This window comes from Caloenas nicobarica, chromosome 1, assembly GCF_036013445.1.
Source record: "Caloenas nicobarica isolate bCalNic1 chromosome 1, bCalNic1.hap1, whole genome shotgun sequence".
Classification (NCBI taxonomy): domain Eukaryota; kingdom Metazoa; phylum Chordata; class Aves; order Columbiformes; family Columbidae; genus Caloenas; species Caloenas nicobarica.
In genome coordinates, this window is record NC_088245.1 from 186,682,685 (window position 1) to 186,701,493 (window position 18,809).

At 44.7% G+C, this 18,809-nt stretch overlaps 2 protein-coding genes across 5 annotated transcripts in view; one reads left to right on the plus strand and one right to left on the minus strand.

Annotated features, from left to right (window-relative positions):
• The window catches only part of WDFY2 (WD repeat and FYVE domain containing 2), a 67,775-nt gene extending 58,919 nt beyond the window's left edge, over positions 1 to 8,856 (plus strand). For all 3 annotated transcript variants that reach the window (XM_065641109.1, XM_065641122.1, XM_065641116.1), the window contains 5 exons: positions 1,043 to 1,148; positions 4,415 to 4,516; positions 6,650 to 6,780; positions 7,028 to 7,136; positions 7,800 to 8,856. In XM_065641109.1, the coding sequence (XP_065497181.1) occupies positions 1,043 to 1,148; positions 4,415 to 4,516; positions 6,650 to 6,780; positions 7,028 to 7,136; positions 7,800 to 7,829 (478 nt within the window). In that variant the 3' untranslated portion in view covers positions 7,830 to 8,856. The remainder of the gene's footprint in view (positions 1 to 1,042; positions 1,149 to 4,414; positions 4,517 to 6,649; positions 6,781 to 7,027; positions 7,137 to 7,799) is intronic.
• Positions 8,857 to 14,426: 5,570 nt separating this feature from the next.
• Positions 14,427 to 18,809, minus strand: part of DHRS12 (dehydrogenase/reductase 12) — a 29,551-nt gene continuing 25,168 nt past the window's right edge. For both annotated transcript variants that reach the window (XM_065642893.1, XM_065642884.1), the window contains one exon: positions 14,427 to 17,353. In XM_065642893.1, the coding sequence (XP_065498965.1) occupies positions 17,226 to 17,353 (128 nt within the window). In that variant the 3' untranslated portion in view covers positions 14,427 to 17,225. The remainder of the gene's footprint in view (positions 17,354 to 18,809) is intronic.

Consider the following 18,809-nt stretch of genomic DNA (forward strand, 5'->3'; position numbering starts at 1 on the left):
ATGTACCACTGCTAGATTTATTGCTGTGGAAATCAGTTCTCCTGATAAAAAGTTAGCCTCTGGGTCTTAATCTGTGGCACAGCTGTTGGCTGGCGCTGTACAGCATGGAAACCTGGTCCTAAGGACTGCAGGGACCAAGAAACGTTTCACCTGATGGTGCCACTGATGTGGGCAGGCAGGTGAGGTGAAAGCAAACTGTGACATAAACGCTACCACCGCCGGTCTTGTCTTCCCAAAGGACGTTGATGCCAATGCATTTTCTTGTGCATAGGGCCGCTCCTCCCTCTGGTAGCAAAGAAAACCGAATGTTGTGGATGATTTCCAGTCACTGTATGCTCAGTTCTCAGTTACTGATTCTTCTTAATCTTGTATTTTCCCAAAATAGTCTCTGTTTCTCAGGTTGCAAATAGCTTGAGATGAGGCCTAGTTTTCTTTCTTTTATGAAGAACTGAGCACAGCTTTAAGGGTTTAAGCTGAATTGTTTCTCCCATGTTGCTTTTTTCTTAAGAGAAGAAGCAGAAGCACCTAAATCGTCCACCATACCTTAGGAAGGTTTAGGAAAAATTTAGCGATTCCTGTTATTTTTTCCAGTGATAAAAAAGAATCTTCAGTAGTTCCTCAGTGCTGCTTTCCTAGATGTTACAGAGATTGATGAAAACGAAGTTGTTACTGACTTTCTGACAAGAAGGTACCTTGCTGGGGCTGCATTTATGCACCCAAACATGGCTTCAATGAGGCCCAGAGCTGCAGCTCTGTTCTGGCTTCCCAGTGCAGCTGGGACCTCCCATCTCAGGGGCAGCAAAAGCAGTTGTCAGAACAGGTCTTTGCTTTTGTGGATGCTGCCCAGATGCTGCCCAAATGAGCAACACACTGGTTCTGATCCCAGCTGGAGAGCAAAGACTGATCCGCATCTGATGGATGCCATGTAAAGGGAGGGAAACATGGGCAAACAAGTGGTTTATACTGCTTTATTGTATATTCAACACTTACTTGTGTGCTAGCCGTAGATGGTTGATTAGTAACTGTCTTGTTTCTTTTTCAGCGATAAAGTTCAGTCTCTCTCCTATGCTCACCACACTCGGCAGCTCATCTCCTGTGGTGCAGATGGGGGAATCGTTGTCTGGAACATGGATGTTGAGAGGCAGGAGGTAGGTACTCGGTTCTTGTCGATTTGGTCTGAAACAGTCTTGGGAAGAAGGGGCCTTTCTAAAATGTGCAACTTTCAACCTGAACAAGATCATTCCAGGCTTTAAAAATGTTTTTGGACATGCTCCAGTTGTTATACAGCAATTATGCTGTGCCTTTGATAATATGGTACAGGGGAAATTGTCTGGCAGAAAATGCATATTAAGTAGGCTGCTAAATGGTTCTTACTCTTTACATTACTGCTCCAAAAGACATCCTCCGAGAAGGGTATTGTGAGATGTTCTGCTTTGTTTTTCATGACACCATGAGAAATATCAGTTCAGAGGTAAATAGATTCATAATTATTAGGGTTTTTTAAGAAAACTGAATAAGAAAGCTCTTTGTCACCTCTGGAAACCTGCAAGTCAGGGTTTTTTTCCTCTTCTTGCTAAAATGACATTTAACTAGGGCTTCAATCTCACCCGTAACTTGATCTTGCTTCCCTCTGGTGTAACCACATGGAAGCAGGGTAAGCGATGACTTTGCCGATCCAGACAGTAAGATTTCACCCACATGCTCCTAATTGCTTTTGTGTTGCACAGCTAATGAGCGTAAGCAGGTACAAAAAATGCACCCCGGGTCGTTGGCACTGTGGGAGCAGCCTCCGCTTGGCAATTTCTGAGACCTGACTCAGAGAGAGGGAGAACGAGCGCGGTGCTGAGTGAGTCAGGCGCCAGCCCGGCTCGGCACCACGGCAAATCCCGGCAACGTGAGTCACAGCAAACCTCTGCCCTGTTCCTGCAGGGGGGACACGGGCACCCCGAGTCCCTGCAGTGGGTAGGTCTGAGCAGGGCTTTCGGCAGCACGGGCTTTCGCCAGCTTTGCTGGTTCTCAAGGGTTTTGGCCTCCCCGGGTCCTGTGTGTCTCCCTGGAGCAAGGAGGAAAGTTAAGTGGAAAATTGGATTTTAAAAAACTACTGAAATAGGCCTAGGCAGGAACTGAGCTCCCTTTTTAATGTGAATTAGCATTCCAGTTGGCTGTCTTTAATTGCTAATCTAATGGGCAATTATGTCATCAGCTCCAAAGTGAAGCGAAAGCAGAGCAGCTTCCTCCTTCCCAACAGATGTTTCCTTTTTGCTGCAACTCGAGCATCCAGAAACGAAATCCTTTATATATTTGCTGCCTTTGAAAGTCAGTGCTGAGGGTTAAGACTGGCTTCTCACAAAACAGGCAGCAATGCTGTGCTGTTTAAAAAGTGGAGGAGAAATGTAATTAGCTAAATGAGGGCTTAGCAGCAGATGCTAATCTGGCTATGTGTGCTTGTTCATGTTATCAAGTAGCATGATAGGGTGTTCGTGGTGCTAAACCACCCCTGAAACATGAACCTTTGAGATTTTAATACCAAATCCTGGTTTGGGGTCCTAGAGCATTTTCTTCTGGATTTTGGCTTTGGTATTTTTGCCCTTATTTAGGGGTTTTCTGCATGTGATTTGTGTGTTCAGTACTTGTTTTGATGCTATCAGATTTTCCCAGATCTCTGAGGTTGCATTAGAGGGAATTAAACAGTTTTAGCCCTCGAACGTTTTATTTTAATCTCTGTTTTTAAAAAGCTGTAACATCTGAAAGATGCTGGAAGCTATGTTTCTATTTGACTACAAAGGAGTTACTTGTCACAAGCAAAATGTCTTGCTCATCTATAGTGTTCAGATGCTTAAGAGATGGAAACGTATACATACAGATGTAAATCTGTAGACATTAAATGGGAGGACTGTTGTGGGTAGAAAAGACAAGGGTTTGTCACAGCAGAATGAGCTGCCTTCAGAGTTACTAGCAGAAGAAGCTGAAGCAGGCAGTTGCTTTATTGCTGGGGGTCAAAGCTGTCCTGGGAGCTGAGGCTCTCCATCAGCCTTACCTTATCTTTGCCTGGCTTTTGTATTATTTTTAATTCTTAATTTCAGCTGGGTTTCTTGCCATTTTAAATTGCAGCATGTCAGAAGCCAGTGGCTCTGATAAGCCAAACACAGTTTGCTAATAGCAGTTCCTCATAAAGTATTAAACATTATTAGTTATTTGATCACCTGGGGTTGGTGGGGCTGGTGGGAGGGTGTTGCAGTGGTGCTGAGGCACTGGTGACAGGGCTGGCCAGGGCTGCCCCGCTGGAGGGATGGGACAAACCTGCTTGTTAGCACCAGCTTTGGGCTGAGCTTTTGGGGAGGACGAGGAGAGAGGACCAGAAGTCATCTGCTGGGAAGGAGCATAGGCCAGGCCAGGCCAGATGGATGGACAGCCAGCTGGAAAGGGGTCAAGAACCAAGACTCTTTGTGAGTCTCGCATCCCCCAGAACGTTTCTTAAACATCGTGGGGAGACACAGTGTGTGGCCATCTCCAGCAAGGCAAGTATCAAGGGACCCAAATGTAGGGGAGGAGATCACCTGCCCCCTCCACATGTCCCTCTACCACTTCAGGCGTTTCCTGAGCTCTTTCAGGATCTGGCAAGACTTGCTTCCCTACAGGGTGTCTGGTCCATGCTACTCTGCACAGCAAAACCTAGCTGCAGGAGACAGAAGTGCCTTTAATATTTTCTTTCTTTTCTTTAAATCTTCTTACCCTCTTTATCCACAGCATGAGTGCAAAGCTACACCCTGTGTTAGGAAATGGAAGACCTTCCTTCCATTGTCTTTGTGTAAGAGCAGGGAAAAGAGCTGGTTTGGGTTTTAGGCTTGTTCAGGTGAATCTCATCTTGCTCACCCCTGTGTGTGATTTGTAGCAGAGATACCTCTGACAGCAGGAATGCCTCTTACAGTATTTAAAGAAAGAAAGAAATAATAATGAAAAACCCGTGCATTTCAGATACCTCTCCTTCCCTCCCAAGGAGTAGCTTGGCTTTTGGAAAATACTAATCACCCCCAGTTCCCACCAGAGGCAATAGTGGATGTTAAATGCTGTCCAGACAGGACGGAATATTTCTACATGCTTAATTCCAAACCTGGGGAGGTGGGAGAGGCTTGCTTGTTCCTGGGTTATTTTTATGGTCTTATAATCAAATGCTGCTTCACGATTTGGGTAAGAAATGTTCCTCCTGTGTCCTTCAGGGCTCAGAGCTGAGCCAAAAAAGACATCCCAAAGAACAGTCAAAATGGCATCTTGTGAAAATGGGGATTTTAAATTAAGTTTAGTTGGCTGCATTACCACACCCCAATACATCTTTGTTGTCCTGTCTCTTGGCTCCATTGGAAGCTTTTCTGTTTGTTGCTCACTCCCACTTTGCATTTATGTGTGTGTGTTGCAGACCCCTGAGTGGCTGGATAGTGACTCCTGTCAAAAATGTGACCAGCCTTTCTTCTGGAACTTCAAGCAAATGTGGGACAGTAAGAAAATAGGCCTCAGGCAGGTTTGTATGCATCCTTGGTGTGTTAATATGGTGCAATTAGACTTTTCTCTCATAATAGTGGTAACCTTTTTCCCCATAAAGCCTCGTGAACTTGCACTTTGTTCTTCCACTGAGTGCTCGATAGTGGGACAGTGAGCTCCCCTCTGACAGGGCTTGATTTTGTGGTTGGAAGGAGCACAGTTCTTTTTTCTTCTTTTATTTTTTTGCTTTTCAGCCAGTCCCAATAAGAAATGCGTGTATAGGCCTCGGACTGATTAAGTTGGTTTGGGGCCTTCCATGGCTTCAGCCATGTGGGATTTTGCTTATTGTTAGTTGAATGTGTTGTAAAAAGAAATTTGCAGCTGATTTTTGGAGATTGTGCTGGAACCAGAACTGTTTTCAATGAGGTTGAGTAAACATCTGTAACTGCTCAGGCTGTTTTGGAAAAGGCTTATTGGTCTGCTTGGAACATGCTGCTGCATTTTCCTGCCCAGCAGGAGAGGTCTGTGGATTGCAGACTTTTGGGAGAGAAGCATAAAAATGCTGAAAGAGATGTTCTCATGGAGCTTGGAGAAGCCAGGTGTCTGTGGCAGAGCTGAGCTGCATCTTCTCTTTATGTGACGCTCATCACTGCAGAGCCTGCCTGTCCTGCGGCCACCGAGGCAGCCTTGCAGTTCTACACGAGGTTATTGGAGGAGGGGCTGGCACTGATCTCTTCCCTCTGGTTACCAATGACAGAACCTGAGAGAATGGCAGGAAGATGTGCCAGGGGAGGTTCAGGTTGGACATTAGGAAAAGGTTCTTCCCCCGGAGGGTGGTGGACACTGGAACAGGCTCCCCAGGGAGGTGTCACGGCCTCAAGCCTGACAGTGTTCAAGAAGGGACTGGACAACGCCCTCAGACACATGGTGTGGACTGTGGGGTTGTCCTGTGCAGGGACAGGAGTTGGAATCCATGATCCTTGTGGGTCCCTTCCAACTCAGGACATTCTGTGATTCTATCATACACAGCCAGTGCACAAGAAAACATGAGGTGGGTAGCATCAAAATGCAGAAACACTAGTGCTTCTGGGGCCAAAAATGGCCAAAGGAGTTGACCAAGATGATTAGGTGGTAGATGTTTATAATTAGAGGATGGGATGGGACTCCAGAATGGCACTGTGCTAATGTAGCCCTGTCCTACCTCAACCTGGAGATGTCTTAATGTGTCACATGCTGCTGAGTGGTGGTGTCATCCCCTACAACCTCAAAGTGAGACTCTCGGGGACAGGGATAATTATAGCTCCCAGCCCTGTGGCCGATGCCCATCTGGCAGGGACACATCTCTTACGCACATAGCAGGGCTCTTTGTCCAGTGCTCTCATCTCTTGCTGTGCTAACAAAGAAAGGACAGCTTGCACTTCCTTCTTCTACCTTTTGCCCTGTTGAAAACCTCCTGTAACACAGGTCACACTCAGTGTAGAAGTCCTGACCCACAGCTACATCCACAGATGCCAGGTGGTGGAGGCAGCAATGATTTACTGGGTGGTATAGAGTGTCACCTGGAGCCTGAGAGAGAGGTAGAGTCCACCTAGCCTGGGCAGAGCTTTATCTGCCATTTCCCAGTGTCCATGCTAGTGATCAGCTGCTGCTTGCCCCAGGTAATGGAGGAGGGGGGGAAAGTAAGAATTTTTTTTCCCCCATTTATTCTGAGGTTGTTGCCTATTTTCCTTCACAGAATCGTAGTATAGTTTGGGTTGACCTTCGAAGGTCATGTAGTCCAACCCCCCTGCAATGAGCAGGGACTTCTTCAACTAGATCAGGTTGCTCAGAGCCCCATCCAGCCTGGCCTGGAATATCTCCAGGGATGGGGCATCTACCACCTCTCTGGGCAACCTGTTCACACTCATTGTAAAAAATTTCTTCCTCATGCCTAGCCTGAATCTCCTCTCCTCTAGTTCAAAACCACCACTCCCTGTCCCACCACAACAGGCCCTGCTACAAAGTCCATCCCCATCCTTCCCATCATCTTCTTCATCTTCTCTGGAAGAGTCACTTTGCTGTTTGCTGCAGCCTTGGCTGGGTCTTGCTGGAGTGAGACAGTGGAGCCAGTGGGACCTGAGCAGTGACATGGGTTTGTGGCTCACGATGTCTTTCTGCATGTTGTCTCCCACAGCATCACTGCCGGAAGTGTGGGAAAGCCGTGTGCGGCAAGTGCAGCTCCAAGCGCTCCTCCATCCCGCTGATGGGGTTCGAGTTCGAAGTGAGGGTCTGTGACAGCTGTCACGAGTCCATAACGGATGAAGAGTAAGTGTGGACACTGAGCCGGCTTGCCCTGGAGTGAGGTGAAACTCCAGTGTTTGGGACGGGCAGGGGGAATGCGAGCCCTCCACCCCTGTGCCTCTCATGCTGGAGATGTCTCAAAGTGGAGTTTACAAAGAGGCTGCCGCATTAATGACTTACAGCAGCATTCAAATACTTGTTCGACAGAGAACATTTTTGAGGAAAATCCTGTAGTCGTAGTCTTTGCTGATTTCTGGATCTCTTTCTTCAGGCGGGCGCCCACAGCTACTTTCCACGACAGTAAGCACAACATCGTTCACGTACACTTTGATGCCACCAGAGGATGGCTCTTGACCTCGGGGACAGACAAGGTTATTAAGGTAGGAGTGAGGAGCTTGCTCTAGCTCATGTGTGGCATTTCCCCTTCCTCTCCAGTGTGGTTTCAGGTATGTCCTACCTGCGTTCTTCCACCCAGCGACCTCTCACTGATCAACTTTTGCCCAATAAGGACCAAGGAGGTCTTGGTCTATGAAGTTACTGCCTGAAGGGGCTGGGATAAGTGCTCACTGTAGCTTTTCCTCTGGGAAGACAAACTGTATTTTGACCTGGTGAATCTCAGTTTGTGTGGCTAGGTAAAGAAACAGCTAAAATAATGAATAAGTTTATAACAAAGCTTGAATAATTAAAAAAAAAAACAACATAAAAAAAACAACCCACGTCACAATGTGTTATGACTATGTTAATCATTCAAGTTAGCAATATAGTGTGGGATTTTTGGTTTCTCTTAAGGCCAGCTGTGAACATGGCTCATAAAGCATAGTGACACACAGAATGTCATTTGGTCAGCCTCCATTGGTCTGACACGAGTGCTGGAAAACGAAAGCAAATTTCTTCAGACTTGCTGCTTCCTCCTCTAACCATGTAGCCTCTCTTAAGCAGAAAAAAATAAAAGAAGTGAAATTATTTAGAGATTACTTTGTATACTATATTTTATTATCTTTTACCATTATTCACTATATTGTTTTATTTTGTTGTATTAACAGTTGTGGGATATGACACCAGTAGTGTCTTGATGGTACATCAGTGGAGCTTGAAAGGTGATATTTACAGAAGAAACAGACTTCCTAACCCTAATCATACTGCAGAAGATAGGTAACGCTGGGCACATACAGCAGATGAAGAAGAAACTAATGTGTTTACAATGATTTTACATCCTCTGCTTGATCAAGGCTGAACATTTGCACGAAGACTCTTTCCACTTATTCTCAAAATATACAAGAAAGTATTTTTTTAACTAATGGTTTGTACGATCCAACTTCAGTTGTCCTGAGTTTCTTTGGAAAATCCGTATGTGGTGCGATTTTTAGTTTTTCTATTTCAGCGTGTCAAGATACTTGCTAGTTTGTACAGAAGGTTCTTGGGTTGTCTTACCATGTGAGTTTTGGGTATCAACATACTGTATCGGGCAATCGGCTCTCCCCGCAGCGAGTACCTATTGATTTGGGATGTTTCTGCGGACCACGTTTTCTTCAGTGTTGGAACTCCAGCCGTGGTGTCGTGTGTTCTCCGGGTGCATCACTGAGGACTATTCCAATTCCTAAAAGGGCTCTACCATCTACTTGTCCTAGCGGGCATCACCCAGGGAGAGTGTTATTGGTTTGTAGTAGCTAAAATCCAGCTTCCTGCCTCTTTCTTTGCTGCACAAGTTGCAAAACCAGGGGGCCAGGTTACTTAGCAACTAATTTCTACAAAAACTGAAATAGTTTTCTGTCTCAGAGCATTACAAGGAGCACACAGACGTGTTTGAGTTTGATGAGGCTGACAGGCTGAATCAAATCAAATTACTGGCAACAGGAACTTTGAGGTGTGTGTGCATGGGGGGAGGGGGGCAGATCTAAAACTGGTCTTAGTCTGAAAAATCTAGTTTACCTCTACCTCTACCTTGTGCGGCAACATTTCAGCATTTATACCTGTGTTGTTGAAGATGAATTTGATTTTCCTGTTTTCTATATGGTTAGTCATATTTATTTTTTAAAATGCTGATGGTTTTTATTAATTTTCTCTATAGACCAGAAACTGATATTGCTGAATGACACCCATTGTCCTATTGTCATATTTTATGGTTTCTTTTAAAAATAAAAACAATTTTAAAACCTGGATTGACCTAAATTACCTTTTTAGAAGGACATTGCCAGGATGAATAAACAAAAAAAAGGCATTTTTTCCAAAGGGATCTTCTCTGAGGAGTCAATTCTTTGTTCCTTTAATCCATTTTGACTTTTTAGCATGCTGTTGCTGATGTGTTTTGAAGAAACTGGTGTAGATACAGGGCTTTCCTGTATCTCTTCCTTAAGCAGTCCTCGTGCACTGTGACACAGCACATCGGGGGGCTCAGTCCTGCCCCATTTCAGACTTTACTTTTCCCCGCTAAAGTAGGGAGGCCATGATATTTACCACTACAGAGCACATTGCTACCTAGAGAAGCCTTGTGTTTTCCCTTGAGTGATACTGCCAAAAGCAAATAAGGGTTCTCTTCTGTTTGCCTGGAAGTAATTTGCTTTTGAGGAAACAAAAAGGTTAACACCATCCGTTGCATTAATTCTAGACCAGTGTGCTGCTGCAGTAAAGGGTGAGTGGACTTTTGTGTGCGTGTCACAGGACTGCTATGTATTTTCAGGGAAAATTCTCTTTTCAAACATCCTATAAACTGTGTTTAAGCATTTTGCTGTCACGTTCTCTGAAATGATGCCACTTTGGCTTTCCTGGTCATACAGCGTGTTGTTGGTTCCCCTCTAGGCAGCATATTTTAAAGCATATTTCAAAACATAATTCACACAGCACTGAAAAGGTTCTTTTTCCAGCTTGAATGATAATTGTTTTCCAAGTCCTCCCACTTTCTCTCCTGGAAGCTAGATGCTTGTTTCCTCTTGGAGAGCTTTTCATGACACCTTGTGCATGTTTTCTGATGACTGAAGTGTTCTTGGCTGACGAGGCTATGCGAGATGAGCAAGTCGCCTGCCAATATTTCATTCCAGCTGGAGAAGGTGTATGAAACTTTGCTGGACTACACTGTTCCACATTACCTTGGGCTCAGGGCCTTTTGGCCGCAGACCTGACTCGCTTTGCTGTGCAGAGAGATTCTCACGTAGTGGCAGAAACATGGGAGCGCCGAAGTGAACCGAAATCATTGCGCAGCACCTTGTTCCTGAAGACGCATCGCTGTTGCAACAAGCCTGGGACTCCAGCATGGATTGCGCTTCCAGTGATGGAGCAGTGGAGCCAGCAAGCTGAGGATCTGCTCCTGGGTCAACGCTGAGTCCTTCTGAACACGTGATGTCCAAACGAAGGTGAGGAACCAACTCCAAAAGAGACTAAATCTGAGAGCGAGGTGTGTTTGGGCTGCTCTGCAGTGAACGCTTGGCCACCCCCACTTCCAAGCAGTTGTGGGTTCAGTGTTGCTTATGGATGGATGTTGGGTATACAAATCCATTTTGTAAAATTTCCCTTGCTGTTCTTTCTGACTAAACTATCTGCAGGGTTATGTGAATTTAACCTGAACATTCCTTTATCTTGCAGTCTCAGGACAGACTGATCTTGGCTTAGAAAGTGGTATAAGCTGAAAGGGAAGCTGGTGGAGGAGGGGAAGTGTGTCCCTTTGCTATGATCTCAAGAGCTGTAATGTAGAGAGATGAAGGGAAAATAGGTGTCTCTAATTCAAGAAATTCCTTTACCTCCCAAATGAAACAAGAAGGAATTGATGTTGAGTTAAAACGCCTGCCTTTCTGTTTTGATGTGTTAGGGGAACACTCTCGTCTTCTACATACACACAAAAACGGATCTTTGTTGTCTGGTCGTTTTATTTCCATGTTAGTTGCTGAATAACAAATCTGAGCTATTTTTATGAACTACATTATTGGGGAGCGGGGGTAGGCTGTCTTCTGGTACAGATGCAAACTATGTAGCACCCCACACACACTCATATGGAGCAGAGTCCAGGGTTGCTGCAGTGCAGGAGCAGTCTTCTAGCGATATCTCCTGCTGTGCCAAGGGATGTACAAACAATACTGGCCTTCCTCTGCTCTTTGCTTTAGAAAATTGATTTTAATTTTTCTCTCAGCTGCCGTTTCCTTGGGGGAAGAAGCAGTGTTCTTCAGACCATCTACCTGCCATTCTTGGTCTTAAAATGAGCAGTATCTGTAGTGCTTAGGCAGGTGACAGGGCAGCCAGCGGTCGCGTACGCTGTGTCTGAGCAGCTGACTTGAGCCACTCGTGGTCCAGGTGGCTGAAGGAAGGTCAACCTGAGCCCCAAACTTCAGTCTTTTTAAGCTGAAAACATCTGTCATGGTTTAACCCCAGTGGACAACTAGGACCAGACAGCCACTCGCCCACCTACACCAAGTGGGATGAGGGAGAGACTCAAAAGGGGGAAAAAAACCCCAGGCTTGTGGGTTGAGATAAGGACAGTTTAATAGGGCAACAGGATGACCATGAGCCAGCACTGTGCCCTTGTGGCCAAGAAGGCCAATGGCATCCTGGGGTGTATTAGAAGGGGGGTGGTTAGTAGGTCAAGAGAGGTTCTCCTCCCCCTCTACTCTGCCCTGGTGAGACCTCATCTGGAATATTGTGTCCAGTTCTGGGCCCCTCAGTTCAAGAAGGACAGGGAACTGCTGGAGAGAGTCCAGCGCAGGGCCACAAAGATGATGGAGTGGAGCATCTCCCGTGTGAGGAAAGGCTGAGGGAGCTGGGGCTCTTTAGCTTGGAGAAGAGGAGACTGAGGGGAGACCTCACTAATGTTTATAAATGTGTAAAGGGTGAGTGTCATGAGGCTGGAGCCAGGCTCTTCTCGGTGACAACCAAGAGTAAGACAAGGGGTAATGGGTTCAAGCTGGAACACAAGAGGTTCCACTTAAATTTGAGAAGAAACTTCTTCTCAGTGAGGGTGCCAGAGCACTGGAACAGGCTGCCCAGGGAGGTTGTGGATTCTCCTTCTCTGGAGACATTCAAAACCCGCCTGGACGCCTTCCTGTGTAACCTCATCTGGGTGTTCTGGCTCCAGCGGGGGGATTGGACTAGATGATCTTTTGAGGTCCCTTCCAATCCCTAGCATTCTGTGATTCTGTGAAAGGAAGATAACATAATTAATAATTATAATAGTAATAGAATATACAAAACAAGTGATGCACAATGGAATTGTTCTTTGGTTTAATCGCCCAACAGTATTTATGTACCTCAAGTAGCACTGTGAAAAATGCCCTAAGTGTGTACTCCAGCATTAAACTGTTGGAGAAGAGACATGTCACTACTGAGATGGTGCAGAAGAGGTGTCGGGCCTTATGCAGATAGAGGTTTTGCCTCTCTCCAGTTACTTGTTCCCTAGACATTACATCATCTGAATTTATTAAAGAGTTTATCTCCTTTGTACTTTCCAGGTTCTTTACACATTTTTTTCAACCCTGTTCACTGAATTCAGCACCTTTGCAGATATTAACCAAATAAAAATGTTTTATAGCAGATCAGGGCTTCCTTCAGACGTGAAAGAGCCATCATTAACAGGTCTATTTTGTCCTGTCCCAAGAAAATTCTGTGGGGTTGCCACCACCAAGTAATCAAAACAGTTTCAGAAAAAAAAAAAAGTACATGAACATACTTGGTTCATCTTTGTCATTACCACTAGTTTCAGGTGTGGTTTAGTTTTCCAACGACAGTTGCATCTGACTCTACTTGGTAAGTTAAGTTCCCCATACTGACCAATATCTTGTGGCCTTTTTTGTCTTTCAGAACAGAGAGCTTTTTTTACATGAAAAGATATTACTGGCTTTTGTTCAGGTCAGTGTTTTCTAGGAATACTGCTCAGCCACTTGACCATCTTTTCTGCTAATTGTATGGTAACACTTTCCTGAACTGTTATGTAAATAACTGCCTCCAATGTAAGTGAATAAATTGTGCTAGTTAAACCCAACTTAATGAATTTCTATCAGCTTTTGCCTGTTACTTTTCCTTCTCTATGTGTGTGTTGATTTGTAATGAGGAATTTGGGTTATTAAGTTTTTACTGGAGCTATTCACCTACCTGTTCTGCATGCTGTCATAAAACTGACAAGTGTTCTATAGGCACACGGGGTCATTCCTTTGCTATGATGAATCCTCACTGCACCTGGCAGCCGGTGAGCAGCCAGAGGACGCAGCATGTCGGGGCAGTGAATCAATGACACTATTTTCTGCATCACCTCAAGGCTCCCTGTGGATTCTCAGCTGGGAAGCAAAGAGAAGATGATTTTGGACCATCAAGGAAAACGCCACTTCCTGGGTGCTCCCTCTCTGATGTTTGCACCAGTGCAGGTTTTACCATTCTTCCTCTGTTCTGACGATGTTTTAATCTGTGAAATACTGCTGGCACAACAAAGATTTGAGCTTTCTTGGGCAGGCTGAAAATCGGGCCTGCTGAGACCTTTGGCCAGGCCAATGCTGTGTTTCTTCATAAAGCTGTGCATTAGCTTTTGTCTTGAGAGAACGAGGTTCCTTCACAAGAATACATCATTTTTCCTAATGGCTATCTGATGGCTCCCTCTAGAGAGAGGAACATAAATACTGACCTGCTTCAGAAACTGAAGTTCTTGGATTGGGCCACTTTAGCCCCAGAAGTGTTTTTGTTACACTCGCTCCCCATCAGACTCCTTGCCTCTTCAGTGCCTTCTTTCTTGCGTTGTCCAGATCCATGCCATTAGCGTGACTGCAGGAATACAGGGTTTTCAACTAGTCTTATTTGCATTTCAAAATTATCTCCTGTCATCACCCAATGTGCCTGACCAACTGCAGCCAGAGCTGCCTCTCCCAACAAAACAAGACGTGTAAACCTGACGTGCAAACAGGGAAATACGCTGACCTGAGCCAGAAGGCATCTGAGGCTTCCCACTGCTGGTAAGTGACAACAGCTCATTTACAAAGACAGTGGGTGGCTGTTGACCAGCACCAATTTTAGATAAAATGGTGTCATGAGAAGGGGTGCTTTATTTTTGCAAGGAGTGCGAGAGCGCAACTCACACAGGGAATGGAAAAGGGCACCGGCAAAAAGGAACTTGTGGATTAAACTTGTTTATATGATAGCTGCCCTTCTCCACTGGAGTCAATGACCACCAGGTTGTTCTGTGAAAGAAAGCCCACCTTCACTCTCCACTCACTGAATTAATGAAAATTAGTACTGTTCCTAGTGCTGTGGCTCTAAAAAACACCCTGTCATTCCAAAAATACAATTAGTGATTGAACTGAAAATTGCAGTGTCTGGTCCAGGGCTGTGTCTCACCAAATACATTGCTTATGTTGAGTTTTTCAGCACTGACTTAAGTTTCTTTACATTGAAGTCTATAGCACAACTCCCCTCTTCGGGCCCAGATAGGACATGTTCAACACCCCACCTGAGTTTTCTTTGTGTCCTGTTCCTGGTGAGTGGAACAGTGCAAGTGTGGAGACTTAGGACAGCATGAAACTGGCGGGTGTGGTGTTGTAAATGCCAACAGTTGGTATTTGCAGTTTCCTCCAAAATAGTGAAGTACATATGGGAATGCCCTGCTATTCAAAGGCAGACAACACACAATTGTTTTTACCTTTAATCAACTACAGCTCATTTTATTTTGGTTTTTATTTATTTTTTACAAAGAATAAATATGGCCCAGAAATTGAGGAAAAGGGGAAATCCAGTTTACAAAATCATCTGATATTCATTACATTGAGCTCCTAAACTTTTCACCCAAGACAGAGAAACGTTTCGGCGGCCCCCGCAGCACTGCGGTCAGCCCGGCTGCACTGTTGATGGGCCGTGCCTTCCCATTAGGACCTGGGGAAATGAGTCTACACATGGTCCGTGGCACCACATTCCTCTTTGTGCAACACCCCCATGAGCAAAAAACCTTCCGACCGAGTGACTTCACAATATGAAGAAAAATGTGAAAGTCTTCAGAATGTGGAAAAAAAACCCCAAACAAACGACAAAACCCTGAGGTCAGAGCCATGTGAGCCTGACAGCTGAGCGTGGAAAGGGAATGGCAGTAAGAACAGCTGCTGTTCTTCTCCTTGGGCTCCTATAAACCAGGTGTGTGCTGACACCTCAGGGTGCGCTGCTCAGCAAGAATTTGCACCACCATCTACTTCTGGTGATCTGTCCCCGGATGCCATTTTTCTCTTGCCTCTAAAATTTTATAGGTGGCAATTAACGTATTTGCTTACATGCAGGTACAAGTCATTCTGAACTGCATCAGCACAAAGCATCTCGCTGGTTTTACAGGCACACGCCGTGTCTGCTCTTGTGGAAAAGGGCTGAGCTAAAGCATCATCCAGACCATAGTATCAGTGTGGGGAGACTCCAGATTTTGTTACTAATTGCTGGCCTGTGTTTTAATTCTTTTTAAATCACAGGTGCTCTTAATCCATAGTATCTGGCTGTTATACACTGTGACCAAACTTCATACTTTCAGCTTATTTTTAAGCTGTGACTAAAAAGAAAAATACAGGCGACTCAAATACATCAGTACAGAATGTAGACTAAAATATATGTTATATACTGCGCACTTTTAGTTATTTTTATGAACTATTTAAATACCTGTCATTACGTTTTTCTTCTATACTGCAGAGCTGAGAAGCAACTTAAATATCAGAGTATGCGTCTTTCTCAGCTTTGCAGCTCTTGGATTGAGAAATGTAGTTAGTACATATGCTTTCAGCCATGCTTTTATTTTCAGTAACTGTATTGAAGAGTAAAATGTTAATACTGGAATTCTAAGAAATAAACATCTCTACAAGCCTTTCTGTTTTTTTCTTTCACTGCAGTGCAAGAAGGAGTTAAGCTTCTAAAATGCAGCAATAGTTCAAATGCTGATCCAGCCTCTCCAGGAGGGGCTGTGACGGGCATAACGTGCCTCAGCGCTGCTTATCATGGGAAAACTTACTTCAGGGCCCCTCTGCCAGTAAATCCTTTCTTTCCAAGGACACTGACAATGGGCTGAAAGGAGAAGTTTTTTTCTAAACTGATACTTAACAGGGTGTCTTTGAATAATGAGTAAACGCTATCTTTGGGGAAACTAAATTATGAAAAGGGGACATAACGAGTTCTCCACTGCCCACCAGCATGGGCTTTAGCTACCGGTCACTGCAGGGAGCTCGAGAACACCTGTGTTACAGTTGTGTCTGGGTCTTTTGTCCCACCACACGGGTCTGCAGCCAGGTGTAAAACACTAGTGCAACACGGTTGGGTTCAGTACGCAGCAGTGCAGGAGAAAATGTATTACCACTATTTTCATTAATAATCTTGGCTTTGCAGTAAATCTGAAATGTGTAAGACAAAATGAATCCCACCTGAACGTCTTAGCCTGAGCTGGTTGTCTTCACCATCAGTAGAGGGATGTAGGAATTTAGGGGTTGTTTCTTAAACTAGATCCAGTAAAACACTGTGAAAAAGTCTGTTTTCTCTCTACTGATTTACGCTGAGAATCTCAATGAGTAATTCAAATGTTCACAAGTCAGGTAAGATGAATCCCATCCTCTGTGTCTGGAAATAAACAGTTCCAGGCAAAATACAACCCCTGCATCAGGAGGCAGACTTCTCTAAAACCTGTGCCTCCCAGTGTTCCCTTCCCCCTCTTAATCCATTTGTAATGACAAAGCAACTCCCTTTGATCTTTCCCAGAAACGGCAAGCACGTATGGCTTAATATATTATTTCTTTTCATGCCTGGAGTCATGCAGCCATTTCTCTGCTGGATCAAACCACGTCTGGGTGTGGCATGTGTTGAAACCTCCCATTTCATGGTATCTTGACATAAACAGGATGATCTTCAGCCCTAGATCCATAAAGTAATGTGGAAGGCATTTGGCAGTGCTCCCACATTCTTGCTGTTTAAACATGAGGAAGCAGATCGCTTCTGCATACCAGCATTGATTTATAGAAACTGAAGGCTACAAGGAATCCTTCTATTTAAACTAAGCAGGCGATGCAAGAGAGAGTTTCTGCATTCCCAGTTATAGCTTTGAGCCCAGTCAGCCTTGTACAATGAAGAAAGTCACCACCCTGTCAAATACAGTGGTTGAACATTGTTTAAAACATTTACTACTTCTTTCCTGAAGTCTTCCATGAGGGCTACTGACGGTACACTCCTCTGCAATACTCTGTGCTGTTTTAAGAGATTTTGGGTAACTTCACAAAGTCTTAGGCTTTATTTTATGCCTCCCAATTTTTCTTCTAATTCAAAGGACACAACCTTACTGTGTCTTGAGACAGCAGGTGCATATTCACAATGAGAGAGACTTGGCAGCAGCAAAAAAAAAAAAGAAATTGCAGGCACCACTCTGCCCCATGATGAGAACACCTGAACACAATCTATTTTTAACAGGCCTACAGCATCCTACTTCCCCTCAACAGCAGGCACACTACAGCGCTGTTCCTGTGTAATTAGAAGCGTTGTGGTTGCACCGAGTAGTGACACTAAGTTCCTAGAGAAGCAGATTTAAACTTCTGGGAGAATTCTTCCAGCAACTCTGTTAGCTTCTCCTCGTCCTCAGGTGGACTGTGGGTGCTTGCCAGGGGTAAGTGTGTAGGGACGGGTTGCCTGTCTGGAAGACAAAAAAGTTTAAAAATCCTTAACTATTTAACTATCTCCTCCAGCACAAAGGAGATTTTTCTGCTAGGGTCTTCTCTAAAACACCTCACGGTCTTGAAGCCAGGAAACTTACCTTCTAGGTATCTGTAAACACTGTTAGTTAAGCATATCTTCCAAATCGGAAATTAAACTGATTTCAATTGTATTCTGAAACTAGAGTGATCGTGCTTTAGCACAATATGACTTAGACTGGGGAGGGAGATCTCATGTGCAGCTAGGGACAGGACAGACGAAGGACGGCCTTGTTGTGGGGCTAGGGCAGCTTCCTTTCAGTAGCATGACAGTTGTACACAAAGACCAAGAACTTGCGACTGTTGTTGCAGGCAGAAGGGGCTTTTGCAGCATGAGACAGTTTTTCCTTGCCTCCTGGCTAATGTTTCTGGTGCTACACAAATTCCCCAGCTAGGACACTGCAAAATTTTCAATGTTGAAATGCTTACTTTCATCCTTAAGAATAAATGGTTAAACTCTAATTGCTAAAGAACTTCCACTAATTGCTCAACCACCAGAAGTAACATGTATTCAACACAAAGATGTCTGACCAAATTTGCTCAATTTGATGCTTTGGATTGGTTTCCCAGATCTCATACTCCTTGCTCACTCTGCGTAAATACAACTTTATCATCATCCATTCCAAAACCACAGTATTTAGGTCCTGGGAACCTCATGACAATGTTCTCACATGTGTATGAAGCAACCACGAGGGTGCTGGTGCAGCATGGTTACTCTATTTAATAAGTCCAACTTCTGCAGTAGCCACCTACTAGAGAGAGAGACTAGAAGAGGGATTTAAGAGGAGACTATAAGAACAGGCAGTTGCAACACTGGGGAGCAGATTTCTCTGCAAACCTATCAGGCTGCCATTGGGCTTCCCAGGGGAGTGGAGATGTTCGCTCTCTTAAGAGCAAATATTGTAACTGGCTGCACAAACCGCGTAACCTCTGCTCATGGAAAACTGAGAGAAACATGCAGAGGAATGTTCCCTTCTCTGTCACGGAATACGAGCTGCTTCCTACCTAACTGCAGTGCTTCCAGTAGCCTGTGCTAAAGTTCGGGAACTACGTGTGAAAGCCAAGTTCAGCATCACGGAGAAGCAGCTTCTAGTCTCTGGAAAACAGGACTCTGGCAAACATTTTTTATTTATTTTGGCAGATGAAGAGAATGTTGTAGGAGTCATGTTCTCGCTTCCCATTTTTTTTTCCTCAGGAAAAAAAAAATGCTCACTTTGGTTTGCACTCAAAGGGAAGAGAATAAAAGAGAACAGAGGAAATGCAGGGAAGGTGTGACTGATTTGGGAAACGGCCACCTAGGACCAGAAGAGCAGGCTCTGTGGTAAAGTGCTCCTGCACAAAAAGCCCTTTACTGAAAGGGCCCAAAGAAGTCCCATACTGAGCCATGGCTTCCAAAGG